At 42.4% G+C, this 20,228-nt stretch overlaps 1 protein-coding gene across 2 annotated transcripts in view; it reads right to left on the bottom strand.

Annotated features, from left to right (window-relative positions):
* The window catches only part of adgra1b (adhesion G protein-coupled receptor A1b), a 122,734-nt gene that overhangs the window by 13,870 nt on the left and 88,636 nt on the right, over positions 1-20,228 (bottom strand). For both annotated transcript variants that reach the window (XM_072436686.1, XM_072436685.1), the window contains one exon: positions 3,973-4,139. In XM_072436686.1, coding sequence (XP_072292787.1) covers positions 3,973-4,139 — 167 coding nt within the window. The remainder of the gene's footprint in view (positions 1-3,972; positions 4,140-20,228) is intronic.

Below are 20,228 nucleotides of genomic sequence, written 5' to 3'. Positions count from 1 at the left end.
TTTGGCAAGGTGTTTTTTATTTTTCATTTAGTCAATTTTATTTTATTTCTGTTTCTGTAATGTCTTTGTGATTTGAATGCATTTTTCCTGTTGTGTGAAGCACTTTGAATTGCCTTGTGTATGAAATGTGCTCCACAAATAAACTTGCCTTTCCTAATATAATGTACTGAACTCTACCCTTGACTTTCTACCTGTCTGGCCTTCCGTAATCAGGATTTGGTGTTGGTGTGCCATCTACTGTCAGCAGAGGGAATAACTGTGAGGAACAAGAGTTAGCTTGTACCAACGAGCTAATGCCACCGTGCAGCTTCAAGGGGTTGTATTTGAGGGCAAAAATGCTAAGAATGCGTCTGGAGATGATTCATGGACTTAAAACCAGCACCGGAGACGTCGCTCATCTGGGGAATTTGAAACAAGATTCATCAAACATTCTTGAAAATACAACTCCATGAGCAGATTTCTATGATTTGTGTGATATTGTTGGTCAAAAGAAGCTGTTTTGGTTAATTTTTAATCTTTCAAAACTTATATGTGAGATAATATAAAGGTCTTTAGTTTAGAGGCAATTTTTAAATAATTTGTATTATTTGTTAATATTTGTTTCTACTGTTGCTGTTCTTGTACTTTTTTTTTTTTACCATTGGAGGAAAAATAAAGGTCAATTTTGATGACTAAACAAATACTCTAAATCTACACTTGAAACACAGTGAAATAACCCTTGCCAATAGATATATAAGGGTTCATTTGAGGTCTAATTTGAGGTTTAGTTTAACAGTCGCCTCATTTTCCAGCTTTGTTCCAGGTTAAATTGTTACATTTGTCAATAAACAAAACTAAAAACTTCAAAACTGGCTCCACCCTGTCCATTATTCAGGTTTAGATCACATAACGGACACAGCACGGAGGCATTCTTACATCAAAAATATTCTCAAAAATGTGCTGCAATCAAATTCAACGTTTCAAATTGATGTGTTTATCTTTTCACACCCCCCGCGCCGATCATTTCTTTGCCATTGATTGCAAAAATCCTCCTTCGTTCACAAACAGTCACTGAGCATTCGTGACGGTGCACTTTCCCCGCACGTCTCCGGCTCTCAAACCAAACAGCTCCGCCCGGAAGCCTCTGAGACCGACCTGAGCCGTGTCAAAAGCAGAACACACAGCGCACCCGCCCACCGCCTGCTCCTCGCCCTCCATTCACCCCAAATATAGAAACACACAATAAAAGGGCTGGAGACGGAGCCAGGATCCACCACGACAGGAAAAGAGCGTCTTAAACTGGTCACGAGGCTAAATACGAGGCATAGCGCGTTGGCTTGGGGTGATCGGGGGTAATTACAGGAGCGTTTGCCGGTGCCATGGAAACAGGATGTGTAAACTTCCCGTGTCATTCATGTGGCGCTATCTGTGATTTTTACTCATTTAAAAGGTGGAAAACAGAACTAGTTCATTTGAATTCTTACAAAAATGTACTATAATTGAAGTTCTCTTTGAATAGAAAACAAAAAACCCTGAAAATCCACAAATATTGAGCTTTTTCATGATTATTTAGAGATTGGGTTCACTTCCTGTCATTTTCTACATATTAAAGCGCGGGTTGTGTTTTACAACAAAGAGTATGCAACAAAATGAGACCACTGCGCGCTGTCTGCATTTATTACTAAATCATTCAATGTCTCGACAACCTGAAAGTACGAGCTGAAAGCAGCGCTGTGATTGGCTGCGCTCGGCTGCTCCGCCCCAGTCTGAAAGAAAAGCAGTTTTAAATCTGCACACAAACCAATGCTCGTGTATGTATGCCATTAAACTGACCTGTTTCTATGGAGACAATTAGGTGACACCAAGTTACAGGCCGGATCTGTGGAGAGGCGACCCCACTCACAGTGAGAATGGATGTTTTTCTGGCCAGGTTTTTTTGCAATCGTAAATGTCTTTGTAATTGAATAAATCCAAGATACAAATGTGTAAAGCCTCCGTGGAACATTCCAGGAAAAGCATTAACATGGCAGAACAACCAGGAACAGTTCCATGGTGCATTAAGTAGTGTAAGTGCCTATGACAGTTTTTTACGATTTTATAATTTAATATTTACCGTATTTATGCCTGTTGTACGTATAAATTATAGTTAAAGTAGGTATTTGTGGAGAAAATCTTTGAAAATCTAAAGAAAATGACAGGAAGTGACATCACACCAGGGAAATTGCATTCATTGCATTTAAAGTTCATGCAGAATTTACACAAAATAAACAACTATTTTTACTCTCTAAATGTTAATTCAACAAAATAAAGTTGCTCTCATATATTTTTATTTGTCAAATTTAAAAAAAAAAAGTGACAATAGATGAGTTTCGGCCCAGTGGTTGCTGGGTAATTTCCTAATGTGATGTTATCAATTACAAACAGGAGGTGAACTTATCAACCTAAAAATGTGCTATTCTGGGATAAAATTTGTATAATTTTTTTGAAAAATTCCAAATATTTATCTTAACTGCGTTTCAGTTCAATGAGTGGTCCGACCTGTAGGGGGCGCTTTAACACTGACGACATGGGCCACACTTTTAACAGTTAAGTCCTCATAATGGTCATATTAAATGAGTAAATAAAAACAAGAGAAACCCGAGCCATGATGAGTGAACCATGTGAACCCTTTTCCCCTCGTGTCTTTACATCTCACCGTAACCACACTCACGGGGAGATGGTTTATTGTACAGCGTGTGGCTGTGTTGCTAAGCAGCAGAGTCCTCCTTTGAATGTCAAAGTGTTTGACTATCCGAGTGTCCGAGAACCGGCCTCCGAAGGTTTTACTCTGAGACAATTAGCTCGCTCCAGTGTCTAATTTAAACTGCACGAACACAAAGTAGCTCTCCACCGCTTCCCGCTAAATCTGCTGCTTTGAAAAATGTGCCTTCGTAATTTAAACGCCGGAGCGGAGGTTAGATTTGTGTCATGTTTTATTTGTGCACTGCTCTGAAAAATATAAGCAATAGTTTTGTGAACCGACTCGTGATAAACTGGATAGTATTGATCAGAAAAGCACAATTACTGATACTTTTCCAAACATTTCAGTCTTAGTTTGGAGGAATTTAAAGTAGATATTGGGCATATGTATAGTGTTTAATACCTTGTCAATCTTAGAGTTAAAGTAACTGCAAGACAAACACAATAGCTCTATATGAGAAGTAATTGTCAACCATTGAAATAAAAGTACCCAACAAACACCTGAAGAAAGAACCACAGGCCAGTATGAACCAGCACTGAGAGGCCGATGTGAAGCACAGAACCTGGAGGACTCTGAAGCTGCAGCCTACTGAGCACAACCGAAGTTCAAATCGAATCAACGCGCGGTATATCGACTTATTTACTTTGCGATTCCGATAATCCAATAACTATTCCACAAGATATGGGCCTATAGTGTTGTGATATTGTTGTTATTTTAGCGTGACGTATGAAAAGTCCTGCAAAGGGTCATGACGTTTCTACAGGTCCTAATATAATCAAAGTATGTTGTCCCCCAACATACCCCCATACCCCCAGAGATCCCCCAATCTCTATGTTTTGGCCTGGATCTCCCTCCGACCTGCTTGAGTTAAACACCATCCATCATTTCCTCCTTTTTATTGGTGATACAAATTGAATTTGGAATGTATGGGACCTGACGCTGGACATAATACATCTCAAAAGAATGTGCTCAAACCTCAAATGTCGGTGTTCCAACTACATTTCTCTGCTCTCTAAGATGACCTGAAAAGGCAGAATAAACACATTTCCAAGTATGTTTTGCGATCCATGTTTTTAGCGCAACTTTAGCTTTTGAAGTGGCAATATCTTTCGGAGCTAAATTTAATTATTGTTCTTGCGAACCTGAAATTAAACCCCTTTCGTGATGGATTGGTGACATTATGGTTAAAATGTTCCTCATGTCTCGTGCACAAGGTGTGGAAAGGCTCTGGAGTGTGAGGTGAGGACACTTACCGGAGCAGCGGCTGTCGTAGCGGCGACGGAGGAGGAGGCGGAGGCGGAGGAGGGTCGCCGTCTTGGACCTGAGCCGGCTTCTTCGTCACCTGCTTGTAGATGTTTCGAGCCGTGACCCCGAGCCACAACATGGTGGACAGAGACGAGTAGTGCAGCACCACTCCCACCTGCGCAACACACAGAGAACAGGCTCAGGGAAACGCCACAGAACATGACGGTGGCTCAGGAAAACGCCATAGAACACGACGGTAGCTCAGGGAAACGCCACAGAACAGGACGGTAGCTCGGGGAAACGCCACAGAACAGGACGGTAGCTCGGGGAAACGCCACAGAACAAGTAGCGGACGATTGAAGCTCAGGGAAACGCCACAGAACACGACGGTAGCTCAGGGAAACGCCAGAGAACAAGTAGCATAGGATGGTAGCTCAGGGAAACGCCACAGAACACGACGGTAGCTCAGGGAAACGCTACAGAACACATAGCATACGATGGTAGCTCAGGGAAACGCCACAGAACACGACGGTAGCTCAGGGAAACGCTACAGAACATGTAGCATACGATGGTAGCTCAGGGAAACGCTACAGAACACGTAGCATACGATGGTAGCTCAGGGAAACGCCACAGAACACGATGGTAGCTCAGGGAAACGCCACAGAACACGATGGTAGCTCAGGGAAACGCCACAGAACACGTAGCATACGATGGTAGCTCAGGGAAACGCCACAGAACACGATGGTCGCTCGGGGAAACGCCACAGAACACGATGGTCGCTCGGGGAAACGTCACAGAACACAACGGTAGCTCAGGGAAACGCCACAGAACATGATGGTCGCTCGGGGAAACGCCACAGAACACGATGGTCGCTCGGGGTATGACGACGAAATACAACTGAATATGTAAAACTCCTGTGGTTGCCATGGTCGTGGTTGGCTGCGTTTATGAATGGCACAGTGAGCATTTTGAATCTGTATTGACATGTGCAGCTTGTGTGATTCAAGCGCACTTAGTGTTCTTTTTTCCTGTATCCATGCCGACCCTGTACGGAGCTAGCTATTACAGCCAGCTAGCACCGATATGCTACGACACTTGCAGCACAAGTACTTCGTGAGCCGTCTCAACACCAATCGAAACGACAGCGTGGACTGAGGCTTAGAAGAGGGTTTTCCAGAGTTCATCCGGCTCCTTCTTTCTGCGCTGAGGGCCGTTACTCCCCTCAAGCTGCCCTGACAATGGAGCCGATGACCCTAGATGACCAGTGCTCCTGTTGACCTGCACAGAGACCTTTGATCGAGCTCAATGGGCAATTGCCCATAGAGGACAAATAAAGCGACATGGGCTTAAATAGCTGAACTTGCAACAGAAAAAAAAGTTGGAGATATTGATTTTCCAATAAAATAAAAGAACTCTGGTGCCAACTGATTAATACAAATACATATACCGGTAGTTTTGTTTTAAATGGAATACACTTAATACACTTGCTATAGTTAGTTTAGTTTAGTTTAATTACAATTCGTACCATATTGTAAAACAATAAAATACACATAAAAACAGCCAGAAAAACAAAGTTATAAAACACTAAAAGTAACAAGAAACATGTTGACACATCTATACGGCACAAATGTCCACGAAGACCTTTAGTTTTTATTCAATTACTGCATTTAACCTGCAGCGTGTGGTTTTAAGGGGCAAAAAGGTAGACGGTTTGTCAACGATTTACATTTTTCACACATTTTCTTTGTCCAAAAGAACAAATAGTGTTTTGGGCTCAAATATACACAGCCACAACCAACAAAACTGCAATCCTTTCCCGATAAGCACATTTGGGCCAACTCCTCTGCCACATACTTTCCCCCATCCTTCTGTGTATAAAATGTGCTGTATAGTGGATTTGGATTCTCTTTCTAACCCAAAAAACTTCCAAGTTTCGAAGAACAAGAACCCGAAACTTCTCTTTCTTTAGCGCGTTGTCAATGTCATTCCAAGGTCTGCGCGTTTTCTTTTTAAAAACACGGCTCTGTCTTATCGGCTCTGGGAGAACACTGCCACTGTTTTCAAAGTGCTATTGAGCGCCGAAGGTCGTCCGGATGAGAGCGTTCTGCCGGGGCTACGCGGGCGAAGCCTTATCGGAGCAGGCGGAGGACACGCGTGCGCGGACGTGACTGAGAATGATGGTCACCTTGGCGACTATCGCGAGTGATGGATTTCCAAAACGCACTGTACACAAAGATATCGGCGTTTAAATATGCATGAGGCAAAGTTTGTCTCGGGGCTTAAGACGCGGCGAGTCGGAGGTGACGCAACGAGTGATTCTCAGGTCAAGTCGGGTTCGAAGCGAGCTCGATACTTTTGCTATGTTTAGTATTATAGTATATTTATTTAACAGCTACTAATGGGTCCTGAACCGACACAAAAAGGTGAGCGAACGCTGCCAGTCTAAGTTAGGGCACAGCTCAAACATTCAAGACAGTTTTATTGACACACAAATACAGGAAGTAACCCAAAGTGAACTAAAGGGAACGTTGACATTGTAATATCCACATGTTTCAGAGTGATGTGGAACTAGCACTGTTGCCATAGCGATTAACAATTCAAAATACCAAATGGCAAAGTACTTAAAACCAGCACAAGTCGCTTCCACGCGGACATTCTCAAAAGCTTTAATGAAAATTTATGGATGAGGAATGGGTAATGAAAACTGCCCACAAACCTAATGTAACTGTAAATTGTGCTAAAATATACAATTTCAATTCATTAATAAACTTTGTTATACTAAATTTGGTAACACGATATCAATATGATGGGCTGCAAGATTGATACGTATATTGCCATGAGTATTTTTGGTATATTTTGTGACAGCGCTACTGATTTTATTCTTCAAGTTAAAATCTTAAATATATTGCATAAACAAGTACATTTTCTCTCTTATGATTAAAATTGGAGTAGATTTGTGCACATTTTGGTATAAAAATAAATATTACTGTCGAAATGTATTTGTTTTTTAGAAAAGAGTGATACATGGCAGACAATCATGTGCAATTAAACGATTATTGCAACATTGTGATAGTATTGTATCGTGAAAGTGAAGTGTATCGTATCAAATCGTGCGGGACCCTGTGATTCTCAACCCTCATTCATAGTACAAATGAATTAAAGTCCCATATTCTCACGACGCAATATAGTACTACGATGGCGGAAGAAATGGGATAAGAATAACTACAGATCAGAAAGCAAAAAGTCTAGCGGCCCCTGTTAAACAACTCAAGAACAAAACTGCGTTAAGTGAAACTCTCTTCTATATATTTAAACAACGAGCGGCTCAATGGACCGCTAAGTCTCTCAAACACGATCCAATTCCGGCCTGTTTGCTTATTTAAACGGCGCCCGTCCCTCCCAGTCTGCAGCCTCGTCCTCCACATCGCCACTGCAGCCCACGCTCTGCTGGCAAACTCCATCCAAAGACGTGTTTTAACTATTTTAACCATATGCTAACAGCGCTACATCCCCCCCCCCCCCCTCCCCCCCCCCCCTCCCCCCCCCCCCCCAAAGCCCCGCTACGCCTCCCTCTCTTGGCGCGTTCATTATATCAGCTCCCCACTGTTTTGTGATGCATACGTAACCAGCCCGAGCTTTGCGAGCGAGGAGACTCCGGGCCGCTCAAATTGGACCCATCGGAAGCACAAAGCAAATCAGGCTACAGACGGTAACACCCACCGGCTAATTTCACTGTGCTGCGCTAATGAGGGAAGCCCGCTTAAACCGACAGCCGGCGCTAACCCGAGATCTGGGTCATATTTGGAGGCGAGCTACGACTTGGAGATGGACTCTGGGAAGACGGGAGCTGGAGGCGGGGCCCGGGCGAGGCGAGGGTGCGCCGTTTGTTTAACGAAGGTGATGGGAGACAATGTATGCAGGTGGGAAGGCTGCGCAGAGACAATTAGGAGTGAAGGGACTTTGAGGTGAGCGGTGTTAAGTATTCAAGAAGCAGCGTGACAGTGAGGAAGAGGAGGAGCAGGAGGAGGAGGAGGAGGAGGAGGAGGAGGAGGAGGAGCCAAGCTGTTCTTTGGGCTTTGTCCGTGACCTGATATGCTAATGGTATCAAAAAACCTACAGCAAGTCATTAAGTATTGGATATACCGTATTTTTTCCGGACTATAAGTTGCATCGTTTTTACCGGGGTGCGACTTATACTCCAGAGCGACTTATGTGATATTATTCGTTATTTTCATACAGGCAACCACAAGAGGGCGCTCTAGGCTTTAAGCGACACTGAAGAAGAATCTGCACTTCCTCTACCTCTAGAGTTTGTGGAGTTGCTGATATAAAAAATCATATATAAGTCGCACTGGAGTATATCCCATTTTTTTGGGAAATGTATTTGATAAAATCCAAGACCAGGCGTTTCATCTTGAAATGTAATTTAAAATAATAACAGATGAGAGAACATGGTGAATAGGTGTACGTATGCTAACGCTAACACCTTCAGCTACATGACGTATGCTAACGCTAACACCTTCAGCTACATGAGGCACAGACAGAACTGTGGTAAGTGTCTGGTATGTTAACGTAACATATGAACAGTTATTCAGATAACTATAGCATAAAGAACATGCTAACAAGTTTACCAAAGCATCAGTTTTACCCCAAATCACTAAATCCATTGAATTCTTCTTCCTCTGTGTCACTTCTAAACAACTCCACAAACTCCAGAGGTAGAGGAAGTGCAGATTCTTCTTCTGCGTCGCTTAGAGCCTAGAGCGCCCTCTTGTGGTTGCCAGTGTGAAAATAACGAATAATATCACATATAAGTCGCTCTGGAGTATAAGTCGCACTCCGGCCAAAACTATGAAAAAAATGCAACTTATAGTGCAAAAAATACGGCAAGTTTAGGTTTATTCCTTTCATTCAGATTGTGGGCAAACTAAAATGTCAGTAAAATAAGAGAACTAGATAAAAGCTATTCCAGCTGGATTGTGAAATAATTAAAACTGCATGACCACTTTTTCTCTCTTGACAAAACAGAGAAGAAAACCATGGCACTTGCCCGAGGCTCGAAAACTACCAGAGACTTTGCTAAGTTGCCTCCCGTCTGGGCCCCGGTGCCTCCCGTCTGGGCCCTGGTGCCTCCCGTCTGGGCCCCGGTGCCTCCCGTCTGGGCCCCGGTGCCTCTCACGGGTGCAGCTGATCCAGAACGCAAAGGAGGAGAGGGACTAGGCTGCGTGTGCGCCGGAGCTTTGTGCGATCACTCCTCGACTCCAGCGCCGCCGTAATTATCCCGGAGAGTGTCTGCTGGGGCCCTTCTCCTCATCTCACGGGACCCCCGCCACAGTCTGGGCGCCGACCCAAGTCTGCGGCGCGCTATCCCGTGAGCGAGCGGCAGCTACAAAACCACTATTCACGGGGCCCGGGGACAGAAGGAGATAAATGAGTGAGTTGGACGTGTGAGTTCATGGGTTTAGTCAATGCACCTGCAAAAGAGGTCGATAGCGGAGCAGCCGAGTAAACAGGTCAGCTTCAGTCCGTCTGAATGTGAGCGTGTGGAGTTCATGTTTTTGGACTCAGACAACGATGGACATTTCACCAATCGCTGGAATAAATGGGACACAACTGCCAAATAACATGTGCCAGACTCTGGAGGATTTGTGCCTGTTTATTTAACACTTTATTGTTTTATTGTGTCCTCTCTCTCTCTCTCTGCATGTTTTTGTCAATTTTTCTCATCTCACAAAATAAAATTAACGTTGCCCTCCATTGCCTCAGTAAATACATTTTGATGCATAAAGATTCAAAGGCACCAGGTACATATAACTGAATATAAACTCATTTGACTCAATGTGAACAGAGCTAATATTAAAGGGGCTGTTATTGATTTTAGCTGTTGTTTTTCCGTATTGCCACGGTACAGATATATGCACAGATATATGTACTTATTATGCACAGATATATGTACTTATTATGTACAGATATATGTACGGATATATGCACAGATATATGTACTTATTATGTACAGATATATGTACAGATATATGTACCGATATATGCACAGATAAATGTACTTATTATGTACAGATATATGTACTTATTATGTACAGATAAATGTACTTATTATGCACAGATATATGTACTTATTATGTACAGATATATGTACGGATATATGCACAGATATATGTACTTATTATGTACAGATATATGTACAGATATATGTACCGATATATGCACAGATAAATGTACTTATTATGTACAGATATATGTACAGATATATGCACAGATATATGTACTTATTATGTACAGATATATGTACAGATATATGTACAGATATATGCACAGATATATGTACTTATTATGTACAGATATGTGTACAGATATATGCACAGATAAATGTACAGATATATGTATTGTAAAAACATCTATTCGGGTGAGAATGAGACTATTATGCACTGTTTACATTTGACATTAAGAGTGTTTTATTCTCAGTGAAGCGGGAAGTCGATTTTTTCTTCTTCTCTCTGCTCCTTTTTGATTGTGATGGTAATTTATGTTAACGTAAATAACACACAATTTAAATTATTAAAAAATAAAAAAAAGTAAAATAATGTAAAGAAAATACAAATAAATATATAAAAGTGAATAAATTAAAATAAAATGAAAGAGGTTTGGGTTATATGCTGCTATAGTTTATGCTTATTTTTAAAACCATACATTTATGCACAACTAGCTGTTAGCTATACCGAAATGGCAAAACTCGCTCCGGGCTTCTGGTCACAGATACAAAAAACTGAATAAATAATGGTTATGTGTCTGCAAAACAACACATCTGATCCATTTTTCAATACATCAGCCACCTCTGCTGCTATTGCTACAGTTCATGTACATCTAATTAAAACTGGAACAGGGAATGTCATGTCAAAATAACCAATTGATTTTGGCATTGATCTCCGCCGGGAAAGAACATCTGATTAAGGGTTTTTTGTACCAATATCTGCCCTCGTAACTGGTGTGTTGTTCATAGATTATCATTATTATTGGTTAGCGGTGACATAGATGTATGACCAAAGAGACCCCGGTGGAACACATGTGCTCCATTTCCTTGACCTGGGGGCTCCAATTATATGTTCCGAGGGGCCAGTTATTTTGGAAGGCTATGGTCGGAGGGGTCGGACCGCTCCACGATTTTATGTTTTATCTCTGTAAAATCCACAAAACAGGAATAAAGCACTAAAACCCAGGCAATAGATCGCCAGTGTTTACCAGAAACCTAACTTAAGACAAGACCAGGTATAAACCAAGACTAAATAAACCAGATCTACCAGAAAAACAAGGATACACTATAAAGCAGTATTCAAGCTGGATTCAAGCAGGAATAAAGCAGGACTAAAGCAGGAATAAACCAGAACTAAAGCAAGAATAAAGCAGGATTAAAGCAGGAATAAACCAGAATTAAAGCCGCAAGCGGCATCCAACGGCCCTCGCGGGCCGCCGGCCTTCCGACTCTGCTCTCTGCATTTTACAGAGTTGGCGCTAACGCAATTGTCTAAGAACTAAGACAGTGATACATTGGACATGTACAATGCTCTGCTTAACCAGTGCAAATGAACACAAACATCGGTCAAATGTGCAGCTCCAGCGCACAGAGACCGTGACACTTGGAATCAAAATATGGATAACTTTTGATGCTCCGCTTGTGTAGATTATTTTCCCAAAATATGAGCTTGATCGAGCTATTGCCCACAGAGGAGTTCATTAAAGTGTGAAGCATAAATGTGAACATTTCAAAGATTTGGCGTTTTTCCCATTTGTGACATATATTTGCGGCTCTACCGCACAGAGACCCTAGTACTTAAAATCAAAATATGGATAACTTTTGATGCCCCGCTTGTGTAGATGATTTTCCCCAAATATGAACTTGATCGGGTAATCGCCCTAGGAGGAGTTTCTTAAAGTGTGAAGTGTAAAAATGTGGTCATTTTAGAGATTTTGCGGTTTCCCCATAGGGATAACATGGGATGTTTCTGTCATCGCTACGGCTACGCTTTACCAAAGATGACTTTGGCTCCCATACTTTTAATTTGGGTATGGCAAATGAGAATTGTGTGCAAAATGTCATGTCATTTGGAAAAACTCTTGTTTATAGGCCACTCTGAAGGCCAAATAGTCCAAATTCTGCGAAAAGTTTGCGGCTCAGCTGCACAGAGACCGTAAATGTTATCCATAAAATTTGAATAGCTTTAGATGCCCCACTTGTCTAGAGGAGGTACACCGATTTTGAGATTGGTGGGCCAAACGCACTAGGAGGAGTTCTTTAAAGTGTGAAGCGTAAATGTGAACATTTCAAGGATTTGGCGTTTTTCCCATTTGTGACAATATATATTCTCAGCTCCACGGCACAGAGACCGTACCACTTAAAATCAAAATATGGATAACTTTTGATGCCCCATTTGTGTTGATGATTTTCCCCAAATATGAACTTGATCGAGCTATCGCCCTGGGAGGAGTTCGTTAAAGTGTGAAGCGTAAAAATGTGGTCATTTTAGAGATTTCGCTGTTTTCCCATTTGTGACATATATTTGCGGGTCCGCCAAACAGAGACCGTAGTACTTAGAATCAAAATATGGATAACTTTTGATGCCCCGCTTGTGTAGATGATATTCTCCAAATATGAACTTGATCGGACAATCGCCCTAGGAGGAGTTTGTTAAAGTGTGAAGCGTAAAAATGTGGTGATTTGAGCGATTCTACGATTTTCCCATAAGGATAACATGGGATGTTTCTGTCATCGCTACGGTTACGCCGTACAAAATATGACTTTGGCTCTCATACTTTTATGATCAGGATGGCAAATTAGAATTTTGTTCAAAATATCATGTCATTTGGAAAAACTCTATTGTTTATAGGCCACTCTGAAGGCCAAATAGTCAGAATTCTGGGAAACGTTTGCGGCTCCGTCGCACAGAGACCGTAAAAGCTATCCTTAAAATTTGGATAACTTTAGATGCCCCACTTGTCTAGAGGACGTACACCGATTTTGAAGTCGGTGGGAAAAACGCACTAGGAGGAGTTCGTTAAAGTGTGAAACATAAAAATGTGGATATTTGAGACATTTTGCGGTTTTCCCATAGGGATAACATGGGAGGTTTCTGTCATCGCTACGACTACGCCGTAAAAATTAAGGCATTTGTCTGATAAGCTTTTTTGATCGGGACGGCAAAATAGAATTTTGGGTAAAGTTTAGAAAATTTTGGTAAAACTAATTTTTGACCTTCAATGTTAATTTAAAGGTCACTCTGTAGGGGGCACTATCGCGCCCATTTCAATTTTGTCATCCTAAACTGGTCCAAACTAGAAAGTTTAACAACTGATTCAAATTTGGTCCTAATCGGACTGGTTTTGATCAAATGGGAGCAATTTTTAGATCTGCAATATCCCAAAATAAGTTGTCCAACTTTGCGGCTGCGCCGCACACAGACCGTAAAAGGTATCTCAAAAAATTGGATAACTTTAGATGCCCCACTTGTCCAGAGGACGTCCGCCGATTTTGAAGTCGGTGGGCAAAACGCCCTAGGAGGAGTTCGTCAAAGTTTCACGTGAACAAAATGGCTAACACAGCGTGTTTTCATTTTCAAAGGAAGATGGCGGCCATAGGGTAAGTCTGGGGGCGTGGCCACAATAATATTTTTTTTTTTGTCCTCATGAGAGGAATGCGTGTCCCGAATTTCGTAGCTTTACGCCAAAGTTGACCTTGGGGCGTCTCCCATAGGCGCAATGTATTTTGACTTTTGTCGGTGGCGCTGTCGCGCCATTTTTTAACAAAAAAAAAAATGGCCCAGAAAAAATCAAATTTTTCGCCAATTCTGAATTTTGGGCAAAGTTTGGTGAGTTTTTGAGCATGTTCAGGGGGTCAAATTAGAGATCAAAAAGCAGAAGAACAAGAAAAATAATAATAAATATAGCCGCAAGCGGCAATGATCGGCCCTCGCCACGCCGCCGCCACGCCGCAAGAGGAGGGGGCGCTAACGCGCCCCAATTGTCCTTTTATTGCGCCTACTGCTGAATCTGTGACGCTGTCACATCTTCTCCCCTTTGTTTTACCATCAAAAAGCAATTTTATTTTGAATTCTTGGCACAATGTGCGGCTTTGCCGCACAGACACCGTGACTCTTTGAATAAAAATGTGGATCACTTTTGATGGTCCACCCCTGAAGATGAGTCTCACCAAATTTCAGGTTAATAGGGCTAACGCCCTAAGAGGAGTTTGTGAAAGTATAAAGTGTAAACATGTTCTGGCGATTTCCCCATTGGAATAACATGGAAGGTTTCGGTCATCGTTACGGCAACGCCATAACAATTATGACATGGCTCTCATTGACTTTTTTGATGGGGCCAAAATTGAGTTGTGTGTCAAATTTCATAAAATTTCGCAAAACTAAACATTTAACCTCCATATAAAATCTGTAGGGGGCGATGTGGCGCCAAATGAATTTATTTCACTTCAAGTAGGTTTAGGGCAAAGAGTTTAACAACTGATTCTAATTTGACGCAATTCGGACTTTATCTGCGCAAACGGCAGAAATTTTAAATATGGGAGATTTCTGAAATTCTAGCTACAGTTTGCGGCTTCGCCGCACAGAGACCGTGAGAGGTATCAATGTAATTTGGATAACTTTTGATGTCCCACTCCTCAGTAGCATTTTCACCAAATTTCAGCTTTTTAGGGCCAACGCCCTGGGAGGAGTTCGTAAAAGTACGACGTTTGGAAAAACTCCGAAGTCATGTTTAGCCATTTTTGAAGCAATATGGCCGACATTTGGTTGGGCGGACGGCGTTGCCGTAATAATATTTTTTACTTCTCTTGTCACCATCGACCTCTGCGCCAAATTTCATGATTCTACGATCACATTTTTTTTGGGTCAGTTCCCATCTCTCAATGCATTTTTGGTACATTTGGGGGCGCTGACGCGCCATTTTTTATTATTTTAGAAAAGGGAAATAGCCAGAATGTAGAGAGGCACGATTTTTAGAGGTGTGCAAATTTTTGTGACTTGTCGTCAATGTTCACTGGGTGAAAAATAGGGGGGTTGGTCCCGAGAAGAAGAAGAAGAAAGAAGAAAGAATTAAAGCCGCAAGCGGCATCCAACGGCCCTCGCGGGCCGCCGGCCTTCCGACTCTGCGCTTTCGACTTGATAAAGATGGCGCCCTTATTGTGTTGAATTAAAAAAGAACTTGACAGACGGAGACACATTGGACTTGGCCAATCCAGTGCAAATCAACACAAGTGTCAGTCAAATGTGCAGCTCCAGCACACAGAGACGTGACACTTGGAATAAAAATATGGATAAGTTTTGATGCTCCGCTTGTGTAGATGATTTTCCCCAAATATGAGCTTGATCGAGCTATTGCCCTTAGAGGAGTTTGTTAAAGTGTGAAGCGTAAATGTGAACATTTCAGAGATTTCGCTGTTTTCCCATTTCTGACATATATTTGCGGGTCCGTCACACAGAGACCGTAGCACTTAGAATCAAAATATGGATAACTTTTGATGCCCCGCTTGTGTAGATGATATTCTCCAAATATGAACTTGATCGGACAATCGCCCTAGGAGGAGTTCGTTAAAGTGTGAAGCCTAAAAATGTGGTGATTTGAGCGATTCTACGATTTTCCCATAAGGATAACATGGGATGTTTCGGTCATCGCTACGGTTACGCCGTACAAAATATGACTTTGGCTCTCATACTTTTATGATCAGGATGGCAAATTAGAATTTTGTTCAAAATATCATGTCATTTGGAAAAACTCTATTGTTTATAGGCCACTCTGAAGGCCAAATAGTCAGAATTCTGGGAAACGTTTGCAGCTCCGTCGCACAGAGACCGTAAAAGCTATCCTTAAAATTTTGATAACTTTAGATGCCCCACTTGTCTAGAGGACGTACACCGATTTTGAAGTCGGTGGGCAAAACGCACTAGGAGGAGTTCTTTAAAGTGTGAAACAGAAAAATGTGGATATTCGAGAGATTTAGCGGTTTTCCCATAGGGATAACATGGGAGGTTTATGTCATCGCTACGACTACGCCGTAAAAATTAAGGCATTTGTCTGATTGGCTTTTTTGATCGCGACGCCAAAATAGAATTTTGGGTAAAGTTTAGAAAATTTTGGTAAAACAAATTTTTGACCTTCAATGTTAATTTAAAGGTCACTCTGTAGGGGGCGCTATCGCGCCCATTTCAATTTTGTCATCCTAAACTGGTCCAAACTAGAAAGTTGAACAACTGATTCAAATTTGGTCCTAATCGGACTTGTTTTGATCAAATGGGAACAATTTTTAGATCTGCAATATCCCAAAATAAGTTGTCCAACTTTGCGGCTGCGCCGCACACAGACCGTAAAAGGTATCTCAAAAAATTGGATAACTTTAGATGCCCCACTTGTCCAGAGGACGTCTGCCGATTTTGAAGTTGGTGGGCAAAACGCCCTAGGAGGAGTTCGTCAAAGTTTGACGTGAACAAAATGGCTAACACAGCGTGTTTTCATTTTCAAAGGAAGATGGCGGCCATAGGGTAAGTCTGGGGGCGTGGCCACAATAATATTTGTTTTTTTTTGTCCTCACAAGAGGAATGCGTGTTTCGAATTTCGTAGCTCTACGACAAAGTTGACCTCGGGGCGTCTCCCATAGGCGCAATGTATTTTGACTTTTGTCGGTGGCGCTGTCGCACCATTTTTTTACGAAAAAAAAATGGCCCAGAAAAAACAAAATTTTTCGCCGATTTTGAATTTTGGGTAAAGTTTGGTGAGTTTTTGAGCATGTTCAGGGGGTCAAATTAGAGCTCAAAAAGCAGAAGAACAAGAAAAATAAAAATAATATTTTTAGCAAAAACAATATAGTCGTTTCCACTATAACAACAAATTATACATCGTTTGAAAGCTCTAATCCTTCCCCATGCCGCGATGGGGTGGAATCATCATTACGAGCGCTTACGCGCTCGTCACTCCCTATTCCGTCGGGATGCCCCGCCCACTCCCCATAGACTTCCATCGATTTGAGCAGATACAAGCATGACCCATGCCTGCGGCATGGATACTTGCGTACGGGACGATGCCGGGAGAGTTTTTGGAGGAATGCAGCGCTTTGCGCTGCTGTTGTCAACAATGAGTGAATGGGCTACGCCCATTCACTCATTGTTGAATAGTTCTGTCATAGCAGGAGTAAGTATGCATGATCCAAGCCTTCGGCATGGGCTAGTTCACTGTACTTGCCAGGGGCGACGGGGTACCAAACATGCGGGCTGCGCCCGCATGTTTGGTCAGACAGTTGCAACGCTGCCTTTGGCAGCGTTGCGGGAGCAATAGGCCCTCCGCCCTGCTGGGGTTCGGGCCTAACTAAAGCAGGAATAAAGCAGGATTAAAGCAGGAATAAAACAGGAATAGAGCAGGATTAAAGCAGGAATGAAGCAGGAATAAAGCAGGAATAGAGCAGGATTAAAGGTGGTATGGACGTTTTTTTTCAGCAAATTTTTTATCATATTTCCTCGTGGCGTGGGGATAAATCATTTCTCCTGCCACGTATCAATCATAAAACGCACCTATCGCTCACCTGCAGCCGCGTCAGGCTCGTCCCCACGTTTCCGTGTGCCTAAGCGCATTGATCTATCATAATATAGTTCCCTCAGTGTACGGGGCAAAATGAAGACGGAGAAAGACAGTTCGAGCTGACGCAGAAGTGGACAGAAATCTACGGAGACGAGAGATGCGATCCGTTGCGCAAATAAACAAACACACGTGTGTGTTGTATCAGTCCGCACGGGGGAGTGGCATGTGCACTTCCGCCTGCGTTCTCAAATCGCCGAAAAATCGTCCATACCGCCTTTAAAGCAGGATTAAAGCAGGATTAAAGCAGGAATAAAGCAGGAATAAAGCAGGAGTAAAGCAAGATTAAAGCAGAAATAAAGCAGGAATAAAGCAGGAATAAAGCAGGATTAAAGCAGGAATAAAGCAGGAATAAAGCAGGAGTAAAGCAGGAATAAAGATAAGATAAGATAAGATATTCCTTTATTGTCCCACATGGGGAAATTTCATTGGTGCAACGCAGGTAGATACAGAGGTAGATACAGAAGAACAGATCACTTATAGGAAGTCTGAAAAACACTTTCAGTAGAAGATCTCCTATAAATAAACAAAAACTCCCATAGACAAATAAATAAATAAATACATAAATACCATGTCATGTGATCACGACAGTAATTGCACATGAATATGTGTCACGACAGCACATGAATTGCACATGAATTGCACATGAATTCCAACAGCAATTGCACATACGACAGAATTGCACATCAGTATTAGGTTAGGTCAGTATTGCGACGGGATAACGTGACGATCTCCGGGTAAGACGACAGTTCTCCGCAGTTTCATGAGTTCCTCCTTTGTGGAAACGCGGTACGGCGCCGGCCGGGGGGCGGGGCCGGAGCCGGGGGGCGGGGCCGGAGCAGGGGGGCGGGGCCGGAGCAGGGGGACTCAGAGCCAAAACACATCGCAACGACACGACGAAAACACTCAATCCAGCCGAATAAAGTCAAAACAAGTTAATTTAAAGCGATTCCAGTGCGTGTCCCGATCGTTCGTCAAGTTCCTCTTTCATATAAACGTGTATATAAACGTGTATATAAACGTGTACCGACGACACGCCGTACTTTAGCGCGGCCGGAGGGCGCGGGGGGGGGGGCTGGTGGGCTCTCTCGGAGCTAGCTCACGTCACAACAACACAACGAACGCAACGAAAAACGCTCAAATCCAGCCGAAAAAAGTCAAAAACAGTTGAATTAAAAAACTATTCCAGCGCGTGTCCCTATCGTACAGTAAAATAGAAAAAATATACTAACTATATTTACAAAATATAGGAGATAAAGCACAATAAGTGTGAGAAAGAAGAGAGAGCGTTTACACCGGGCTGCCAGTTGTACCAGAGCCTTATGACGCAGGAATAAAGCAGGATTAAAGCAGGAATAAAGCAGGAGTAAAGCAGGAATAAAGCAGGATTAAAGCAGGAATAAAGCAGGAGTAAAGCAGGAATAAAGCAGGATTAAAGCAGGAATAAAGCAGGAGTAAAGCAGGAATAAAGCAGGATTAAAGCAGGAATAAAGCAGGAATAAAGCAGGAGTAAAGCAGGATTAAAGCAGGAATAAAGCAGGATTAAAGCAGGAATAAAGCAGGAGTAAAGCAGGAATAAAGCAGGAGTAAAGCAGGATTAAAGCAGGAATAAAGCAGGAGTAAAGCAGGAATAAAGCAGGATTAAAGCAGGAATAAAGCAGGAATAAAGCAGGCCTTGGACTATCAGGTCTAGTCTCGAATAGGCTTAAATTAGAACTGAGCCAAACCAGGTCTTAAAAGCTCTAAAAAAGGACTAAACCAGGACTATCTTAAAAATAAATGTAAAATTATATTAACAGCAGGGTAGATTGCCACAAACAGATCTAACTTTGCTATTTAGTGCGCTAAGACCAAACGCAGCGGTCTCTAGGCCACGTGCACAGTATCATCCATGTTTTCGGCGTTCCCTGGCCCACACCAGATGCCCCGCCCCACACCAGATGCCCCGCCCTACGGCATCTATTTTCTTCAACCCATTTCACTCGTTCAAATTCCCAGTATTTTTATAAACTAATTGAAGTCTTTCCTTCTTCGCCACGTTCTCTGTATGTCAGGCTGTGAAATGATGTGTGTTTTATTACAATCCGACACATTATTCACAGAGAAACAAGGGCATGACTTTAGCCGCTCCTAATGCAAAAGTGCACACACCCCGACCCGTGGGACACCTGCACATCACACCTTCTGTCTGACCTGCCGTGCACTCGCGCTGGTCAAAGCCTTTCAATCCAACGACAAAAGCCGAGAACACACGCCGTGCTTCGCTGTCACGCCACGTAATGTTCAGACTTCCAAACGCACGCGGCACACGGTCATTAAGCATGTTTCATTTACAGCAAATCATCAATGAAGCTGTTATTTACTGAGTCTGCAGCACCACAGCTTAGATAAATGTTCTGTATTACGCATTATTCTGGGTTTCTGAACACATTTTGGTCTCTCCAGTGCAAACTCAAGGATGAGCTCTGATTTATGTTCATAAATACAATAGCTCGAGATGTGTTATAGAGATGTGAAGATGACTTTAACCACATCCGCAATCACTCAACTATGCCTGAATAAAAACCTGTAAACAACGTTTAAAACCTCATCAAAAGCATCAAAAACAAGACTTTTTTCA

This window comes from Eucyclogobius newberryi, unplaced genomic scaffold (assembly GCF_026437365.1).
Source record: "Eucyclogobius newberryi isolate DKJ021-1_F unplaced genomic scaffold, fEucNew1.0.hap1 SCAF_8, whole genome shotgun sequence".
NCBI lineage: Eukaryota > Metazoa > Chordata > Actinopteri > Gobiiformes > Gobiidae > Eucyclogobius > Eucyclogobius newberryi.
This window is presented reverse-complemented; position numbering and strand designations above follow the sequence as displayed.